Here is an 18,615-nt window from a genome sequence, read left to right as displayed (position 1 = left end):
TTATTATAAAGAGTTCATCACTTGACCTGTGAGTCTTTGTCCAGTAAATAAATGGCAGCGAGACGGACGGGAAAAATATTATTTTTTTTAACCAAATTAAAGGAGCACTAAAAATAACTCCATTCACAAAACCTTGGCAGTTAAAGGTGAAATGTTTGTGCTCAAAAATATCCAAGCAGAGTGAGATCAACAGTTCAGTCTTTAGTTTCTCCATCAGCTAGCCACAAATAGTGAAACATTCTGTTGAATTTGCCAAAAACAGCAACGTTTTCTTTTCCTTTCTGTTCTCTGCTTCTGTGGGCCGAGCAGCACGTTCTTCCAGCTCTCCAGGCCGAGGACGGGACAAACTTTGGCTTGGATGCTGGACTGAACGTGTCTCAGGGACCGCACTGCTGTGGAGAAGCCCTGGCTGCAGGTTCTGGAGGATCTAAGCTGCCAACATCAGGTGGTTTACAGTCCAAAGACCTCCAGATGTGAACGTCACAGTGATCTTACGCAGAAAACAAAGGACCTGTTAAATAAAAGCAAAAACAGGCCGTTCCATATAAAAATATTTTAAAAGATTCACAAGCTTTTTAGTATATTTATGTGTTTTCCAAAGTGGATAATATTGTCTTTTAACTGGAATTAAATGATTAAAAACATGCAAGATGCATGACTTGATTTGACATATTTTATCTATTAAACACAATTTCACAACAAATCAAAAAGTAGCACGAAGAAATGACAGTAAATGGAATTATTTTTTTTGATTATTTGCAGAAAAAAAATGGAACCAACATTTTAGAAACTCAGTCTGTGACGTTATAGATGAGAATCCAAATACTCACCATCAAATTGAGTTTATTTCTTTTCTTTGTGCAGCATTTTCTTGTATTTGTTTGGAAAATATTCTTAATCACGTGTGGGACATTTTTTTACTTGTTTATTTTTTACATGTTTACAAAGAATTCTATTTAAAGGGTTTAAAAAACTAAAAAAATCTTTTTTTACTGAAAAAGAAAAAAGCAAGTTTTGCTTTTCTCAGCCAAACCAACAAACAAACAGATTTTCTCAATGAGAGTTCCAGTTTTGCTGAATTAAATGTTCAGGTTTTTTTTTTAAACAAACAAGCTTGACTTTGGATGAAAACTTAAAAATTAAAACTAAATCTACATTACTTTAAAAAAAAAAACTTTACTTTGACACTTCTGAGCTAAATTCACTTTTTTTTGTTTTAAAAAAAAGTTTCCATAAATAACGAATCTTAAAAAGTCCTAAAAAAATCTCTTTTTGACTAAAGCCAAAGATTTCTGATGATGTCACCAACAACAGATCAAACTCAGCCGAATGATCAAACAAGATCAGCAAGACGCTATAGTACACTAAACGTGATCGGGTGACCCGGATGTTTCACGGATGTCCGCTAGCGTACAAGGACAAGGAAACTGGGGATAACAAAGATGTTCAACCTTCTCAACAGGTAAAGGTAAAGTCACAAAAAAGCAGACGCCACGGAGACGAATCGTTCAAGCATCTATTTCACACAAATCTACAGACACTACAGAGACTCTGCTCAGGTCAAGATGTACCTGCAGAGGACAGAAGTCAAAGCAAACTCACAGTAGATTCACTAAAGTCTGTTTCTGTCAGCGGTCCTCTTCAAGAGACCATCTCAACTCTGGTCCACCAGGACAGAAAATGTGGCTTTGGGCTTGTTGCAAGTGAATCTTGATATGTTTACCCTGACTTTGAGCCTCTGAGTCTTTATGGTGATAATGATAATTGGAGGTGGCCTAATTACAAGAGGACTCTCACCTGCGGGGGTGTGGCTTCACATCTTAGAGTTCAATGAATTACCACCTTTAGGGTTTTTGTTCCTGGACTCAGGTAGCAACCATCCAGGTGGACCTCAGACTGTTCCTTTGAGGGAGAACATCGTCATGAGTGTTGTTGTCGGTGCACGTCCGTGTGCGCATTTGGTCTTTGGGTTTAAAAGTTGAAAAACTACGCCAAAAAGTCACAAATCCAGAGGAGGTAGACCAGGTTTCTAGAACTCCTCACCTGTGACGCCCACATTGTCTTTCAGTTAGGCGCCCGTTAAGTGTTAGCAACAGCGTTGGCAGGTAAGATGCAGATCTCCAGATCCACCACCTGGCCTATTTTTTCAGACATCCATACCTGCTGCTAGTTACCTGGATCAGGTGTGTTCAACCACACACCAAATCAAGCTGCATGTGCCGGACTCTTCCGGTCTGATTTTGGAAAACCAGGAAAAGCTTTTGCTTTATCTGGGCAACTCAAAGCAAATGATTGTGGTTTGTGCAGCAGACTGTTGGGAAGGTTTATGTCACATCAACTACTTTACATACGTTTATATATTAAATATTCACAGCAAGACGTTTGCTCACTTTTTCATCCATTCATACAGTTACTGAAGAAACAACCGCGTTGTTGCTTTCTCAGTTTAAAGGACAGAAGAAAGGGGCTTTATCAACAAAGAGGACTGTACATAATGAACACAGTTAACACAAACTTGATTAAAATTTACAAAAGAAAAAGTTCTAGGTGGAAAAAAGAATAGCAGGTACAAAAGTCTGTTTAAAAAGCACCCTCCTGACATGAAGGTCTGTAGCTGATGTATATCTATAGTCTTTGTCTGGAGGCTGCTGGTAAAAACCTGTAAAAAACACGAAGAACTGTTCCAGTATGTTGGGAACATTTTCAGGAGAGGGTTAGGGTGAAAATGTAGAGGTCCTTGGAGGGGCCTGGAATGTCTGCCGCCACAGCAGAAACGCTTCAACAGAAGGTCCAAAGTGGCTTCACACGCGGAGTCTCATCCAGTCAGGTGTCCAACATAAATTAAGTTTCTACAAGACACCTTCCGGAACCACCTGGAGGTCCGGGCTCGGCCGGCACATTTACAGTCTGGTGCAGTTGATGAGGCTCTCGGATCTGATGATGGTTTTGTAGAAGTTGTCGGTGCGGGTGGAGCAGTAACCTTTCACCTTGTCGATCATCTGGCTGACCGGGGGGATGGCGGAGGAAGAGGAAGACGAGTTTGGTGCTACGTCAGAGGAGGAAGAGTTGCACTTGGTGTTGTTCTGGTTGGAGCCACTTTTATCTGGAGAGAAAAAACAAACAAACAGCAGAAGATGTTTGAGGATTTCAGAGGGTAAAACATCAAAGAACACTTGCAAGAAATGAACTTCCCCGGCATTTCCTTAAAGCCGTAGTCAATACTGCCCTTACAGGTGGATACAGGCCGTCTGTGGGTAAAAAACGCTGCTGTCTCGCATGAAATATCAAGGTCGTAGACCCCTCAGAGAAAATGTTCATCCACAAGCTTTCCTATGTCCATGCTGCGGGCGACAGGTCGCTGTGAACACTTTTACAACATGTAACTCGTGTCTCTCATTTCTGGAGCTAATGTGGCTTTTGTCAAAGAATTGGCAGTACTATAAGGCAAAACATTAAATACGCACTTTGCTGATAAACTAAGCGCACTAAGTTTGCCCGGGGCTTTGGTGATTTTGAAGAACAACAGAAGAATTTTGAGTTGCTTTGGCACACTGAAGCCCAAGTACGACACTGCAGTGCGTGTCCATTCACAACCGTTTGATCCAAATCTGAGCTTTTTTGGCAGTCAACTGTGCTAGATCTATAAATGTGTGTCTGGACTCATTTGCAAGTGAAGCTGGGTGCAGTTCCCTACAGTAAAAATGCACATGGACGATCCAGCAGACAAGAGAAAGAAAAAAATCTGAAAATGAGTCCAAATTACTAACTGCAAAAGGAATCGATACCTTACAAACGGCTAGAGTGTGGCGTAAGGACACCATACAGCAGCATCACCCATACGTCATACGTGTGTGAAACTTCTATTATCCTTATGAATACTTCACGGCAATGGTACGTTCCATTTTCATGATGTCCCTTGAAGTGGCCGTACGAGCGTCTTGCAGTTGCAAGACATCTTAAGATGTAGCTCCTCCTCTCTATGACCCTCCATGGACCTGGACAACCCAAAAACCTGCATAACCCACATAGGTCCACCTAAAGCTTTCCATTTGTTAAAAGTTTAAAGTTAAAAGTTTGTAAGCAGTTCAACTATCTAAGAAACATTGAATGACCCAAAGCGGAGCTGCTGTCTTTAAAGTGTTATTTAAGAAAATAAGATAAAAGACGCTTCCGCACCTTAAGTTCAAACACGTCAAACAAGGATATACATTTTTATTTCTCAGATAGCCATGTGGCGTGCCAGGACACAGAACCGTGACCGTAAGAACAAGTGTTAAAGCTGAGTGATCCCACAATCACAAACACACCGGTCAATTTGAGACATCTAATTAAATGGTCTATAAGATTTGGAAACGTTTGGAGAAAACATTAAAAGTATTTGTCTTGTAGCAAGATAATAAAGGAGGTTTAGGGTTCAACGTCGTAAGTGTGCTAAAAACAGCCCATAAATATGCAATAAATGTGACTGAATCCTTGAAACTGTCGTGACTTATGGCGGATTAATGCGACAAAAATTCGAAACGTGTCATTAGGACAAGATCCCAAAGATTTACAGTAAACTCCCCAGAAGCTAGTGGAACGCAAGTTATTCAGGATGCAGAGTAAAGGTGGGTTGAGCCTACTGGCCCCCTCATCCACCAATCAAAACGTTTGATTGACAGATTTTGTGGTAGGGGCTGGGCCTTAAAACTAGCTGATCGGCGAGAGTGGTTGCCATGGAAACTGCCACAGACCGACTTGGACCAATCACTCGCTCACTGACGTCGTCTGGCTCAAACATGGCGGCTTTCGTGTCATGAAAAAAATGGATGGAGCCTGAAGTAAACCATTTTCTATGGATGACATCACACTCAGTTGGTCAGGTTCTCAGCTGGCGCCAATGGTCTCTACCTACAGGTAGTAGGTAGAGACAGAGGACGAAACAGAGGACGGATACAAGGCTGCTGCAGGAACTCTAAGACGGCAACCAAAAAAAAAAAAAAGTTTCTAAAAATGGAAGAACACGGTCTCACTGATGCTGGACGTCTGGTTTGATACTCCAACATTGTAAAAATTGACAAACACCAAAAATTCTGAAGAACAAGTTCTCCCAAACTGGAAGTAAATGTATCAAATTTCTACCATTCAGGTTTTGCATGGTAGAATTATTGATATCATTATTGATACATATCATTTTAATGTTTCAAGCTTTTAACATCATTTAGATGTTTATAACTTTCTGGTGGAAAACAGGGGAAACCAGGACTTTCTCATTAGCATCCAGGGTTTGACATTTCTCTGAGGTCATCATCTCATTACAGTCAGCAAAGAGGCACATTTCAGGTTTGGCTATTAAAGAGGAGGATAAAGAAGTGGATTTCTGACCAGTGGAAGAATGTTAGACCAGAAGCCAGTGTCAATACCATTAATGTGAGAACCTCTGGAAAAGGTTCTTCTAGGAGTCCCTGAGGACTTCTCCTGCTTGAAATGATTATTCTAAGACCATGCAGGTGTTAGAATGTCAAAGCAAGTTCAAGTTTCTGACATTTTCTTTTTAAAATATCATCTAGAATCTGAAATTTATGGTAATAATGCAATGCTAACATAAATTGGACCATTGTTTGCTGCCTTACGAGATTTACATGTTGGAACCTTCCAGACTTTAGCGTGCCAAAGTACTTAGAGGTACAATTTATACCTGCTGGGCCACAAAGCTCCTCGTTTCTGCATGCTGGTCCTCGGTTAGCGTCAGTGTGAAGCAGGAAGACGCGACGTTTTTATCTGAAAACTGCTTTCAGTCACGGGTTCCTTTGGCATGAAGATGCCTGATTAAGTGAAACTGGAAAATCTTTGGTTTTGTTTTGCTAAACTGAGTTCAAGCTGCAGGTTAAAGAACAATAAATATGACTTTTTTTGTGTGTCGTCCAATCAAGCTTCTCACGTCTAAGACAACACTGATGTTCACACACGTACATCTGAAGGCACTTCAGGGTACAAAAAGATTGTCCTACTTCTCTTGATCTGGTGTCAAAGGTTCAAAAACAGCAGCACAGCCTCTGATCTGGAGTCTTTCTCATAAGGATCCAGCGTTCTCCAAACATCTGGAACATATACGCCTGACGGTGGCGTCCAAACATCCACGATCAGACGGAGACAGAGACGATCCGTCTTCAGTCTCAGATGCTGATCACTATCCTGTCCACCAGTAAAGTTCTTGGTGATCCAGAGAGACTCGGGCAGAAAACCATCAAAGCTCATCCAGGAAAGCACAAGATGTGAAGATTAGACTGGTGATTAACTTCACTTCAGGACATTTTCCTGTTCATTTTAAATTAATATGTTTTTATGAAACATGATAAAAAAACTGATTATGTTTTCGTCTGTGATGTATGTGTTTGCTCAGTGTTTCAGGTGCATTCATGTCATATTCATCCTGGTTTACGTACAGATGTTTTCAGTTTTCTTCCACCGACATCTAAAATCGAAATCTGAATTCTGGCTATGGGATGTTTCCCAAAAACCCACCGATGATGTTTGTGTTTGCATTCAAGTCCAGACTGACGGATGAGCAGTGAAACGTTCAGAGAAAGAGGATTCTAAAGTCCAACTCCGATCATCTTCTGATCCATTTTGAAAGCAGTGGACCTTCAATGAGGATTATGACGTTTTTAGCCAAAATGTAAAAACCTGTGTGGTTTTCTATGACAAAGTTTCTGCAGCGGCGGGCAGTAAGCCTTCCCGTGACTTCCCATCATCCATCTGTTAACATGCTCTCTCGCTGTCTTACAGCCCCTCACAACCCCAACCTAACGTTAGCGGTGCTACAAAAATGGCGAGCAAAATCCGAGCTATCCATCCGTTCAGTTTAGATCCAGATTCCCGCTCAGACGGGGAAAACAAAGACGTTCATGGATCTGTTTGTCTGACGGTGGATGCATCAGAATGGAGCGGAGCAGGGAGCTTGTGGCCCCGCCCACTGTAGCGGCTACGTCACTGCGACAAGCTTTTTCAATCTGCTCCTGATTCCCAACAATTTAAATAAAGATATATTCAGAAAATCTTTCTTTTTGTAAGTGCTCCATCATCAGAAAAATGCTGCAAGAACATTTTAAGTTTTTAAGTCCAGATGAGTCGACTTCTAGACAGCATCACCTGGATGAATATGAGCCTTCATGGGTATTAAAATCATTTTTAAACTTTTGTTAAATCCAGTGGCGGAGCAAGCATCACACAGCCGGGCTTTCAGTAGTCCTACGTCTGAATCCCTCATGAACCGTTTTACGATGCAGAAACCAGCTTTGCAATGCAGATTGAAAATTCCTGTAGTCACAATAAATGCCTCTAAATAAACGGAATAAACAAAACGGTAAACAAATCTCGTTTTGCTACTACAGCCAGTAAAAAACATTGAAAACATCCACATAAATTTGGAATATTATTTATTATGATATTTATCAAAAATGGGATTATGTGAAGACTAAATCCATCCTCCTCTCTTTCCTCTAAACAGTCCATCACCCTGTCATGTAGATTATGGTCTTGAGTTCCATCCAGAAGTCCTTTTCTATTCCATCATCAGTGCTGAGAGCCCAGTCTGTCCAGTTGTGTTTCTGCGGAGGTTTGAATCCGCTTTAGAGCAGAAAATGTCTGCTGGACAGACGCAGTGGACACAGGGACGGTCAGTCCAAACACACAAATCTGTACGGCTGCTTCATGATTCACTCAGCTTTTTCTGATGAAGGAAGTCGAGGAGATCATGGACCATGGATACATTACAGTCAGTCTGTTTTTAACTGAGACGGATCAAAAAGTTCTCTGTGTCAAACTGGACGAGGCTCCATGTGACTTCCTGAAACTCCTGTCCAATCAGAAGCTCTGAATACTGTGAGTCTAAGCCTGCTAGAAGGCCCTGCTGACACTAACTCAGAATCTGATTGGATGAAGGAAATGAATGAACGACATTAGATTTTGCATTAGAGGACCTGCAGAACTCATCGTGACAACCTCTTTAGCTCTGACTCTGCCTGGCAACAGAGGACTGCTGAAATGCAATTGGTTAAAAGCAGCATAACCATCATAAACACAATTCAAGGGAATGGAAAGACCATTTAGGATGATTTAATGAGAATGCATGAATGAAATAGAGTTAGCACAAGATTCAGATATTTTTTAGGCCTTCAGAGAAGGGCTTGAAGGCCCTGATGGCCCACCACTAAGTATGAGTTTTAAAATACTTTTTAATTTATCGAATGGGATTCATGGTGTGATAAGTAAATGGCACAACTCAATTTCTCTCAGGATCACCCGTCTTCAGAAGTCACCAACTCCCTTTCAGGGTCATGGGGTTGCTGGAGCCTATCCCAGCTACTGTTGGGTAAAGGCGGGTAGACCCTGAACAGGTTAGCAGTTTGTCACCAGCATGAACACCTAGGGTCAATCTAGAGACACCGCTGAACCGATGTAACTGGAGTTCCTGGACAAATGCCCCACATGCAAGACGACAACATGCAAACTCCACATAGAAAAATCCCAGCCGGGAATTGAACCAGGGAAGAATACTAACCGGTGCAGGACCGCACAGCCCCCTGTCCTGCCCCAAGATCAATAAAGCATTCATCAATTTATTGTTTATCCATCTTATTTTTGTAACATGATGCAGATACGTGCAGAAGGATGGACAAATATTACGCCTCCCAGCTTCTCAACACCCTGATTTTATTAATGTCTTTATTGTAAACATAATAACACATATTTTCCACTTTTCTCTTGTCAATTGAGCCAATTTTATTATTATGCGGCTGAAATTGATGCTTTTTTGGCACAACATGTTAACAAAATGTGAAAAAAAGACCTAAATTCTTCTTCTTATTGTTTTTTTTAATACTTATAGAATTTCTAGACGCGGTATACGGTCAGATGTCAGCTACGGCACAATGAATCCAAACATCATAGATTTTTGTTAGAAATTAATTTGTTTCAGCAAAAAAAAAAAAAAAAACCCTGAAGCAAAAGGTCAAGGATAAATGGATCCTTTTTCTTCCACCAGATAATGAAAAAGTTTCATTTTGCTGTTTTAAAAACCCAAACAAGGGCTGTTATGATCAGAAAGTTTCTCATTTCCTCAGGAGGTTTGCACCCTGACTCACTTTAAATTAAATAACAAAACTCCACAAAATTGTCAAATCTGGACGTCAAGTTGTTTGGGTTCCAGCCGGTCCGGAATGAATTCAGGACGTGAAAAATGCAGCTTGAAGACCACAGAGGGTTCTGGGTTTTTGGTCCAGTCTTTGGGACGCAGCAGAAACATTCCTGCTCCGACGGACGCCAGCAAAACGACAAACACAACAGTTGGAAAATCTCAGCGGTCATGCTCTGAAAAAATGAGGCTTTACTTCCAAAATGGTCCCAACAATCATTTCTACTTTATGAGTTTTAATATCCAGACATTTTTCCTTTTTTTTTTTCTTGCGAGCCAGAAAACAGCAGAGGTTTTCTTTCACCATCATCCATCTCGAAACACAGACGCACCTCGGCTGAACCTGGAGGTATCAGTCAGCAGATCCGCAGATTACCGTCTGGCTCGGATGGAACGGCGTGTTCGGGAACAGCGGCCTTCACAACAGGTCGCTCGGAGGCGCAAACCGGCAGGAACCGGGCGAGCGGTCTCTACGGCCAATCTGGGCACCAGTTTCACTGTCAGGATGACAAACCGCAGCCCTCCTTCCAGCTGCAGAACAGATTTCAGGGTGCAGGTGACTGACAGCAACCTCTGCATAACCCGCTGCACCCTTCATTCCACTGTAATGAAGAGGGCAGCCTGCTCTCCCAGGACCACATCTGAAGCTTTGGCGGACGGCGTTCACTCAGAAAATACCCATCTGCTTCATCACTCCTCACGTGTGGAATGAAAAGCCATCGGGAACAAAGGCATCCCGCGGTTCTCTGGAAACACAAAGACCCAGAGTCTGTCTGGCAACGTGGATCCCTGCATGTTTGTCGCTTCTGATCTTTTTAGATGGTTATGAAAAATCCAGGAAGAGAAAAGGTGTGTTGGGTTTCCGAGGAGACGCTAAGCTTTCACACCTACTGGAGTTCGTCTGGCTCACATGCAGCCGTTTCTATTGCCGGTCCTTCTGGACAGAATCATTGCAGGACCATGAACTGGACCCAGAACAAAAGGATCAAAACAACAAGGTAGACGGAAAACCTGCTAAAGGGACAAACGTACACGCTCCTTTCTTTGGTCTGCTGCATAGTCCATTTGCATTTACACTATAGTAAACTGCACTCAGGTTCACTTGCAAACAAGTCCTACCCACATGTGTAGGTCCAACACATTTAAGGATCCTTTGGTGTTAACACCACACGGTTAAGCTTTAGTCACATGCAGGCTTTGCAGGGTTTTTTTTTTTACAATCTATGTAAAATATGTGTTAACTGTGTAATTTGAACAGCTCCAAACCGAATTCACGTAAAGACCCGTCGGCTGAAACCCTCGACGGACGTCTGAGCACATCGACAAACGCAAAAAACACTTAGGAATGACGTAGATCACGCATGGATCAAGGAAAACCGACAGTTCGTACGTGGAAAATGTGCAAAATGTACGTAGCGGCTGTCTGATACAGGCTTCAGTGAGATGCGAGTACTAGTTCCTTACTGACTAGTTCCTTACTGACTAGTTCCTTACTGACGAGTTCCTTACTGATGATTTCCTTACTGACTAGTTCCTTACTGACTAGTTCCTTTCAACTATTAACTAACCAGGACTTGCAGTAGAAAAAGTGCAGAAGAAACAGATATTCAAGCTCGGTTTGCTGCACTCTAATTTACTCTGATGTACTCAGATTTACTCTGATGCACTCTAATTTACTCTGATGTACTCAGATTTACTCTGATGTACTCAGATTTACTCTGGTGTACTCAGATTTACTCTGATGCACTTTAATTTACTCTGATGCACTCTAATTTACTCTGATGTACTCAGATTTACTCTGATGTACTCAGATTTACTCTGATGTACTCAGATTTACTCTGATGTACTCAGATTTACTCTGATGCACTCTAATTTACTCTGATGTACTCAGATTTACTCTGATGTACTCAGATTTACTCTGGTGTACTCAGATTTACTCTGATGTACTTTAATTTACTCTGATGCACTCTAATTTACTCTGATGTACTCAGATTTACTCTGATGTACTCTAATTTACTCTGATGTACTCAGATTTACTCTGATGTACTCAGATTTACTCTGCTGTACTCAGATTTACTCTGATGTACTCAGATTTACTCTGATGTACTTTAATTTACTCTGATGTACTCAGATTTACTCTGATGTACTCAGATTTACTCTGATGTACTCAGATTTACTCTGATGCACTCTAATTTACTCTGATGTACTCAGATTTACTCTGATGCACTCTAATTTACTCTGATGTACTCAGATTTACTCTGGTGTACTCAGATTTACTCTAATTTACTCTGATGTACTCTAATTTACTCTGATGTACTTTAATTTACTCTGATGTACTCAGATTTACTCTGATGCACTCTAATTTACTCTGATGTACTCAGATTTACTCTGATGCACTCTAATTTACTCTGATGTACTCAGATTTACTCTGATGTACTCAGATTTACTCTGATGCACTCTAATTTACTCTGATGTACTCAGATTTACTCTGATGTACTCAGATTTACTCTGGTGTACTCAGATTTACTCTGATGTACTTTAATTTACTCTGATGTACTCAGATTTACTCTGATGTACTCTAATTTACTCTGATGTACTCAGATTTACTCTGATGCACTCTAATTTACTCTGATGTACTCAGATTTACTCTGATGTACTCAGATTTACTCTGGTGTACTCTAATTTACTCTGATGTACTCAGATTTACTCTGATGTACTCAGATTTACTCTGATGCACTCTAATTTACTCTGATGTACTCAGATTTACTCTGATGTACTCAGATTTACTCTGATGCACTCTAATTTACTCTGATGTACTCAGATTTACTCTGATGTACTCAGATTTACTCTGATGCACTCTAATTTACTCTGATGTACTCAGATTTACTCTGATGTACTCAGATTTACTCTGGTGTACTCAGATTTACTCTGATGTACTTTAATTTACTCTGATGTACTCAGATTTACTCTGATGTACTCTAATTTACTCTGATGTACTCAGATTTACTCTGATGCACTCTAATTTACTCTGATGTACTCAGATTTACTCTGATGTACTCAGATTTACTCTGATGCACTCTAATTTACTCTGATGTACTCAGATTTACTCTGATGTACTCAGATTTACTCTGATGCACTCTAATTTACTCTGATGTACTCAGATTTACTCTGATGTACTCAGATTTACTCTGGTGTACTCAGATTTACTCTGATGTACTCAGATTTACTCTGATGTACTCAGATTTACTCTGGTGTACTCAGATTTACTCTGATGTACTTTAATTTACTCTGATGTACTCAGATTTACTCTGATGTACTCTAATTTACTCTGATGTAGTCTGATGTACTCTGATGTACTCTGCACATTGGTCTAAGTAGATACCTGGCATCTTTTCTCAGATGCAGGTCAATTGTCATTAATGTCTGTGGTCAGACTCTGAGTCGAGGAAAAGCTCGTATTTTAGCAGGACTGTCCTGAGGCTCCTGTTGTCCGTCTTTCTTTTGGTCATTTTCGTGGAGGCTGAGATGAATCTGTCTGATGTGACTGGAGCATGGCTGTCAGTGACTGTCTACAGAAAAAAGGAGCGCATGCCGGTGTCCAATGCATGATAACGTAGTAGCAAAGCATTGTGGGGTCTGTAGTATTAGCGTTACAGTGTATCCCACAGGTCAGCTCTAATGCACATTTGATATGATTATATTTACACTGTGGCCCAATTTGACCCGCGGGCCTGAGTTTGACACGTGCTGTAGGACGTCCACACCAAGTACTCGTCTAATTTCCTCATTTCTAGCAATCAGGCTGCAGCGATGAGCGCGCACGTCTCACATAAAATCAGAGCGGCTGCACAACTTTCACAACAAATGTTCAAACGATTTTACTGAGTCTCTTTAGCTCTTATGGAGAACAAGAAATGCTAATTTATCCCAAAACTTTTCTAACTCTGGTGGGAATGAAGTATTTTTCTTTCTTAACACACTCCTGATCAGATATTCTCTCAACTGTTACCTATTTTAATATCAAAAACATTTTCCAATTCACTCCATTTACTAACTTCACATGAAGCCTGACACGGTTTCCTTTGGGACGGGGGTGAACTCTGTCCCACTGTCGAGGTTTACTACTGTGCCTGATCACCGTGTTTTCTCAGCCAGATTCAGAAATGTACTTCATAAGAAAGACGGATTAGGGATAGTTCCAAAACATCATGAACACAGAACTGGAAAAGGCCCAGCAGTCATAAATAAAACAATGTGTGATCAGCAGTTTGCAGAACTTTCTGTTCTGCCTCAGAAAACTGCAGCAGCTTCTTGTCCTGCACTTTGATGAAACGGAAGAATCTTGTTTTTACTAAATCAGATTTACCTGCGCAGTATTCCAAAAATACCGATTGATTCTGAAATCCCACACTGGGATTTACAAACACAAAGACAACTTTATTATTTTGTTATAATTTATGAGACGACTGAATGAAATGCAAACTCTGCAGGAATCAGCACCCAACAAATGAATGCGACGACTGAAGTCTGCAAAGCGGCGGGTGCATGGAGCGCATGAGTGCATGGAGCCTATGCACTCATGCGCTCCATGCACTCATGCGCGTGCACGCAGTAAATCAGCACTAACAGCTGCAGGTTTGGTGACTAAAAAACTTTGAACCTTTTCTTTTTTATCAGAACTGAGTTTGGACGTGGAAATGCTCAAAAAGTGTTTAGAAACAAAAAGGTAACATAAAAGTAATTGTGTAACTTTTTATATCGAAAGTGTTCTAGGGTTAGGCTGCGTTCACACCGGGCAAGACAGATCCCAAATTCAAATAAAACGTTGCTTCTAATAAAAAAAAACTGTTTTTACAGCACATGTGTTCTTCCATCAAACGCCTCAAAGTTTGGACAGACGAACGTCGGCCGTCTTCAACATTTGGTGTTAATTCTCCAGAGTCACATTAGCATGTTGCAATGCTTTTATTAAAAACACGCACAAATAAAGAAGGACCGGCACACCACACATGTTAGGCAGCCTGTTTGTACTGTGGAATACTCGGAGCGGGATCGGCGCTCTGAACGTTTTGCTCATGGCGTGAAGAAAGTCCCGCTCAGAGTGGCTCAGGGCAAACGGCCAATCCCAAAAGCAGCGGTTCTCCCAAAACGCTGAAGCCGATGATCACTGCTTAAATTTGGAGCATTTTGGGAAAACCAGAGAAGGGTCAGCGGTAGAGACACACACACAGACACACACACACACACACACGGGCAGCCAGCTTTGGCTTCACTGTACCTCTGCAGGTCCTTCACTCCTGTTTAATGGTGGGAGGAGCTTTCTACACCAGAAGAAAACATGAGAGAGCGGCTCAGTCAGAAAATACTGGAGAAAATGACGGACAGACACAAGAACTGAACAACTGTCTGCATTGACCAGGCTTGGGACGTGCACAAGCAGGACTCTGGTTTGTGCCCTGTGGAGGCTGCACTTATCTTTTATTCTGTCTGTCAGCTCACCCTTATGGTTTTTTGTCTTTTATTATTATTACTATTATTATTATTATTTTTTGTGGAATTTGGGAATTTCCAAAATTGTGGAATTTTGTGTGTCTCTTTGGTAAATTTTTGTTTTTGGTTAATTTTGGAACTTTGCAGACCATGCATGGGGGTGGGGGTGGGTGGGGGTGGGGGGTCATGCTTATATCCGGCCTTGCTGTTATGGCTGAGGTCGTGGCTTTTAAAAAAAAAAAATTAGAATAAAAAAATTGCCCTGTGTTTTCTATTTCTGGTTTTCTGTTTTTTTCTGAGGGAGTGAGAGGTGTCCTGTCTTACTTTTCCTATCTTTGTTTGCAGGTTAGTGCCTAATCTTCAGAGCACCTGATTGGAGGAGGATCCCTTCAGCTGACCTGTTTATACAGACCACCGTCTTTGTTTTAACAGCTTGACGTTTGTCCACAAGTGCGTTGACCTGGAGCTCTGCCGCGTGTGGGAGGAGCTTCCGTCAAAGACCTTTCTCGAAGTCATCATGGAGAATGCGGATGATGAGATTTAAGGTTTGTTCAGCTGTGGGTTAGTATAAATTTAGACCTCCTCTGATTCTTCTACTTTTTTGAATATCTATATTTTTTTGCAAAATGCAATGTTTCCTTGTATTGTAGGCTTTTATTCTATGAGTCCTATGAGAAAAAATCCCCAAAAAGCAACGAAGCTTCGTTTAGAGCTGCACATAAAAGCCAGTTAAGCCTCTATGTAGGCCTGTCCCCTAATATAGTTAATGATCAGGCAAATCACAGACTATTGATACAAGTATTAAGCTCAAAATGTAAGATTTTCATGCGTTCAGTTTTCCAAAAAACTCAAAAACTTGTTCCGACAAGAAGATTCAGGATTTCCTGGTCTTAAAAATGTTAGTCTTTGGAACATTAGTCAAAAAACTCGAGAGGGGGGCGCAACTCGCCGGTGGCTGGCTGAATCACACTAACAGGTGATTGGGAGTCTTTTTCTATCTGACAATCAACTGAGCCGCAGCTGCGCCTCCCGTCATAGAGACGGAGCCGCGTGTGAGAGGGAAGGGGAGGGGGAGGGGGAGGGGGATGAGCGCAGACCATTTTATATGGATTGAGTTTTTTTGGACGATTTCTACTGTTGGTGTTGCACAAATTTAGGGAAATGCCAAATATTTTTGGAGTAATCCCACTGATGAGTTCTATGATTTAGTCTTTAATGTTTTATAAGACCTAAACATATTAATCACAATAAGTTTTTTTTTTAGATCTAATCCCTCTATGTTTCACAAAGACACACACAGGGCGTCACACATTAAGAAATTATTGCTAAAAATGAAGCAGGAGTCCGGCTCTAAAAAAAAAAATGCTCTAAAAATGATAAAAGAGCAAAAAAAATGGAATTATTTGATTTGTAATTTCTTATTAATATTTCCAGGCTTTCTTTGTTTTGTTCTGCAGCATGTTCATATTTGTATAATTTTGACAGAATATATTTCTATGGGCAGCAACATATTATTTAAGGTTTAACTTGTGTTCCTGTTTTTATTCATATTTATGTTCAAAAAGTTCAGTTTAAAAGGTTTAAAAGTTTAGCTTTAGTGTGTTCATTAAATGTTTATCTTCTTCAGGCAAAACCTTAAGCGTGTTTTTAACTTAGGCCCCCTGTGTGACTGAGGGGGGGGGGGGCCTGTGGGGTTACTCGCCCAGGGAGTAAGTCAGTGTAGAACCGCCACTGGTGTTCACAATACTACACTACATAGTGCGTTGGCCAGTTCCTAGTGCTGTCCGAATCTAAAATTCCAAAATCCAGTGCCCTGGAAATTTCCCAGAAGTCTCTGCGAAAAAGCAGCGTGCGTCGATGCTCACTAGAGTGGCGAATATTGACAACAATGCATTGCGTCGGAACATTTTTTACCCCAAAAAATTGTATTTCAATGTAATTTTTGGTACCACTAAAACAAACTAAAACTGCGGCTACGCTAACTTTTTTAGCAGCACATAAAAAAAAGAAAAAAAAACTATCAAACACCGCTACATGTTAGCCGGTCGTTATTTGGAACTTATAAAAAAAAACGGAAGAAAAAACAGACCAACAGAGCGAGCTTTGAATCTCTGAAAATCGCTCCAGTGAACAAATAAAAACTGACTCCATATTTAAGGCGCTCCAGATTATAACGCGAAGTGTGTTTTGTTGTTTTCTTAAACAGTGTGGGAAATACAGTACTTGCTTTTTGCTGCAAAATAAATCCCAGATGACTTACCAGAGGTCTTTGTGAGAGTTTTGAAGTCATTAAGGCGTTTCATTTGTGTTTCCTTCCTTTCTGTTACATCCCTTTACAAGCCCCTAGACTGGGGCTTAACATTAACACGGGGGCTTGTCCGGGATTGAAAAAGATTGAATGTTCACTTCTAGATCGGGTCCTCCTGACCCAGACGGGGTCAACCAAATAAAGACTTTAACCCAGAAGAAACCAAAAACAGTTTTCTTCTTAGCTTTTAAAGTTAGTTTACCATTTTTTGTTTTGTTTGATCATTTTTGGGTAGCAGCAATTTCCAGCAGACTAAAGAAAATCAAAATTGAGGTAAAATAAAAAATAAAAAAAGAATCCACATCTGTGGGTTCCTCAGTGTAAAAACAATTGTGAGGAGGACGCAATAAACGGATGACTCCGTCCATCATCAGTGGGATTCTGGTTATCAGCTGTTACTCCGATTCTGTTCCCAATGTGGATAACCTGTTAATCCCTCGTTTATTCCAGATTGACCAAAATGATTTGACCACATCAGAGGGATTCGCCCCCAACAACTCACAAATCTCGGGGGAAACAAACATCCGCTTTGAGTCTCACCGGCGTTCCTGTAGCGTTTGCTGAACGGCGTGAGCGTGGCTTTGGCCTTAGAGGTCCAGTTGCTGGTGCTGGAGCCAAAGGAGCTGGAGGACAGAGACTTGGCCAGGTTGTCTGAGCTCACCTTCTTGGTGTTGTTGGTGGGCGTTTTGCTCAGGTCTGTCGCACAGAGATACAAACTGAATTATCGTCATGGATAAGGCAGGAAGACTGTTTCAAACATTTCCAGGAACTTTAAGGGGAAAGCTTTCATTAAGTACTTCTCCAAACAGGACAGCCTCATTGTTTTTACATGGTTTATATCAGTGTTTTTCAACCTGTTTTGAGCCACGGCACACTTTAACCTGGACAAAAATCCCGCGGCACACCAGCATCCAAAAATTTAAAGAAAAGGACAAAACTCATAGTCTGTATTGATCCACAATCTCACATGCATTTTTGGGATAATTGTGGAAGAAAAAGCTGGAAGCTTCATCTGTTTTTCTAAAAGATGTAATAAAAGTTAAGTTAGAAGATTTAAAAACTGTTCGATGTGTGTTCGTTGTTGTTTCAAGACGTTTAACAGGGAAGACTCATTGTGCGCTGAGATGCTGTCACTTTAACCCAATGCATCATGGGAGATGTAGTGATGGCAGACAGACTCTTTTCTATGAGCTTCATTGTTTTGTTCACTTGTTCCACGGTCTGACACCGGATTCTGTGGAAAGCTACACCGCTAAAGACGAGCTTTAGCTGGTATTTTTGTTGGAACTGAGATACTTTATGAGCAGAATCAGAACAAGGAAGTGAAGACTTTAACCACTTCTGATTGGTCAGACTGATGACATGTGATTAAGTCTCCAAGAATGATTAGTGGAGACAGTTAAAGGGGCGGGACTTTTCCGAAAACAGCTGAAGCTCCGGCTAAATCGCAGTACCGTCATTCTGATCAAAATGTCTTTAATAGAATCAAATAAAGACAAAGAAAAAAAGTATTTTATTATCTTTTATATTCCTAACTACTCAGTGTTTTATCAGGGCCTGTTTGGATGAAAACAGAGCTGAAATCCTGGAGATGGAAAATGTTTTTAGTTCAGTTAATGAGGGCAATTTCCTGCGGCAAACT

The 18,615-nt window shown here is 40.9% G+C and overlaps 1 protein-coding gene and 1 long non-coding RNA gene across 10 annotated transcripts in view; one reads left to right on the top strand and one right to left on the bottom strand.

Annotated features, from left to right (window-relative positions):
- Positions 1-1,498: 1,498 nt before the first annotated feature.
- Positions 1,499-18,615, bottom strand: part of adgrg6 (adhesion G protein-coupled receptor G6) — a 76,607-nt gene continuing 59,490 nt past the window's right edge. For 7 of the 9 annotated variants that reach the window (XM_023952800.1, XM_023952803.1, XM_023952802.1 and 4 more), the window contains 2 exons: positions 17,514-17,669; positions 3,110-3,995 (listed from right to left, as the gene is read on the bottom strand). In XM_023952800.1, the coding sequence (XP_023808568.1) occupies positions 3,787-3,995; positions 17,514-17,669 (365 nt within the window). In that variant the 3' untranslated portion in view covers positions 3,110-3,786. The other 2 variants (XM_023952799.1, XM_023952798.1) reach the window with 2 other exon arrangements.
- LOC110017681 lies at positions 14,507-17,523 on the top strand. Its single transcript, XR_002293152.1, has 3 exons — positions 14,507-14,622; positions 15,011-15,210; positions 17,424-17,523. It is a non-coding gene; the product is annotated as an uncharacterized LOC110017681 (long non-coding RNA).

Source organism: Oryzias latipes, chromosome 24, assembly GCF_002234675.1.
Source record: "Oryzias latipes chromosome 24, ASM223467v1".
NCBI classification, from domain to species: Eukaryota; Metazoa; Chordata; class Actinopteri; order Beloniformes; family Adrianichthyidae; genus Oryzias; species Oryzias latipes.
This window is presented reverse-complemented; position numbering and strand designations above follow the sequence as displayed.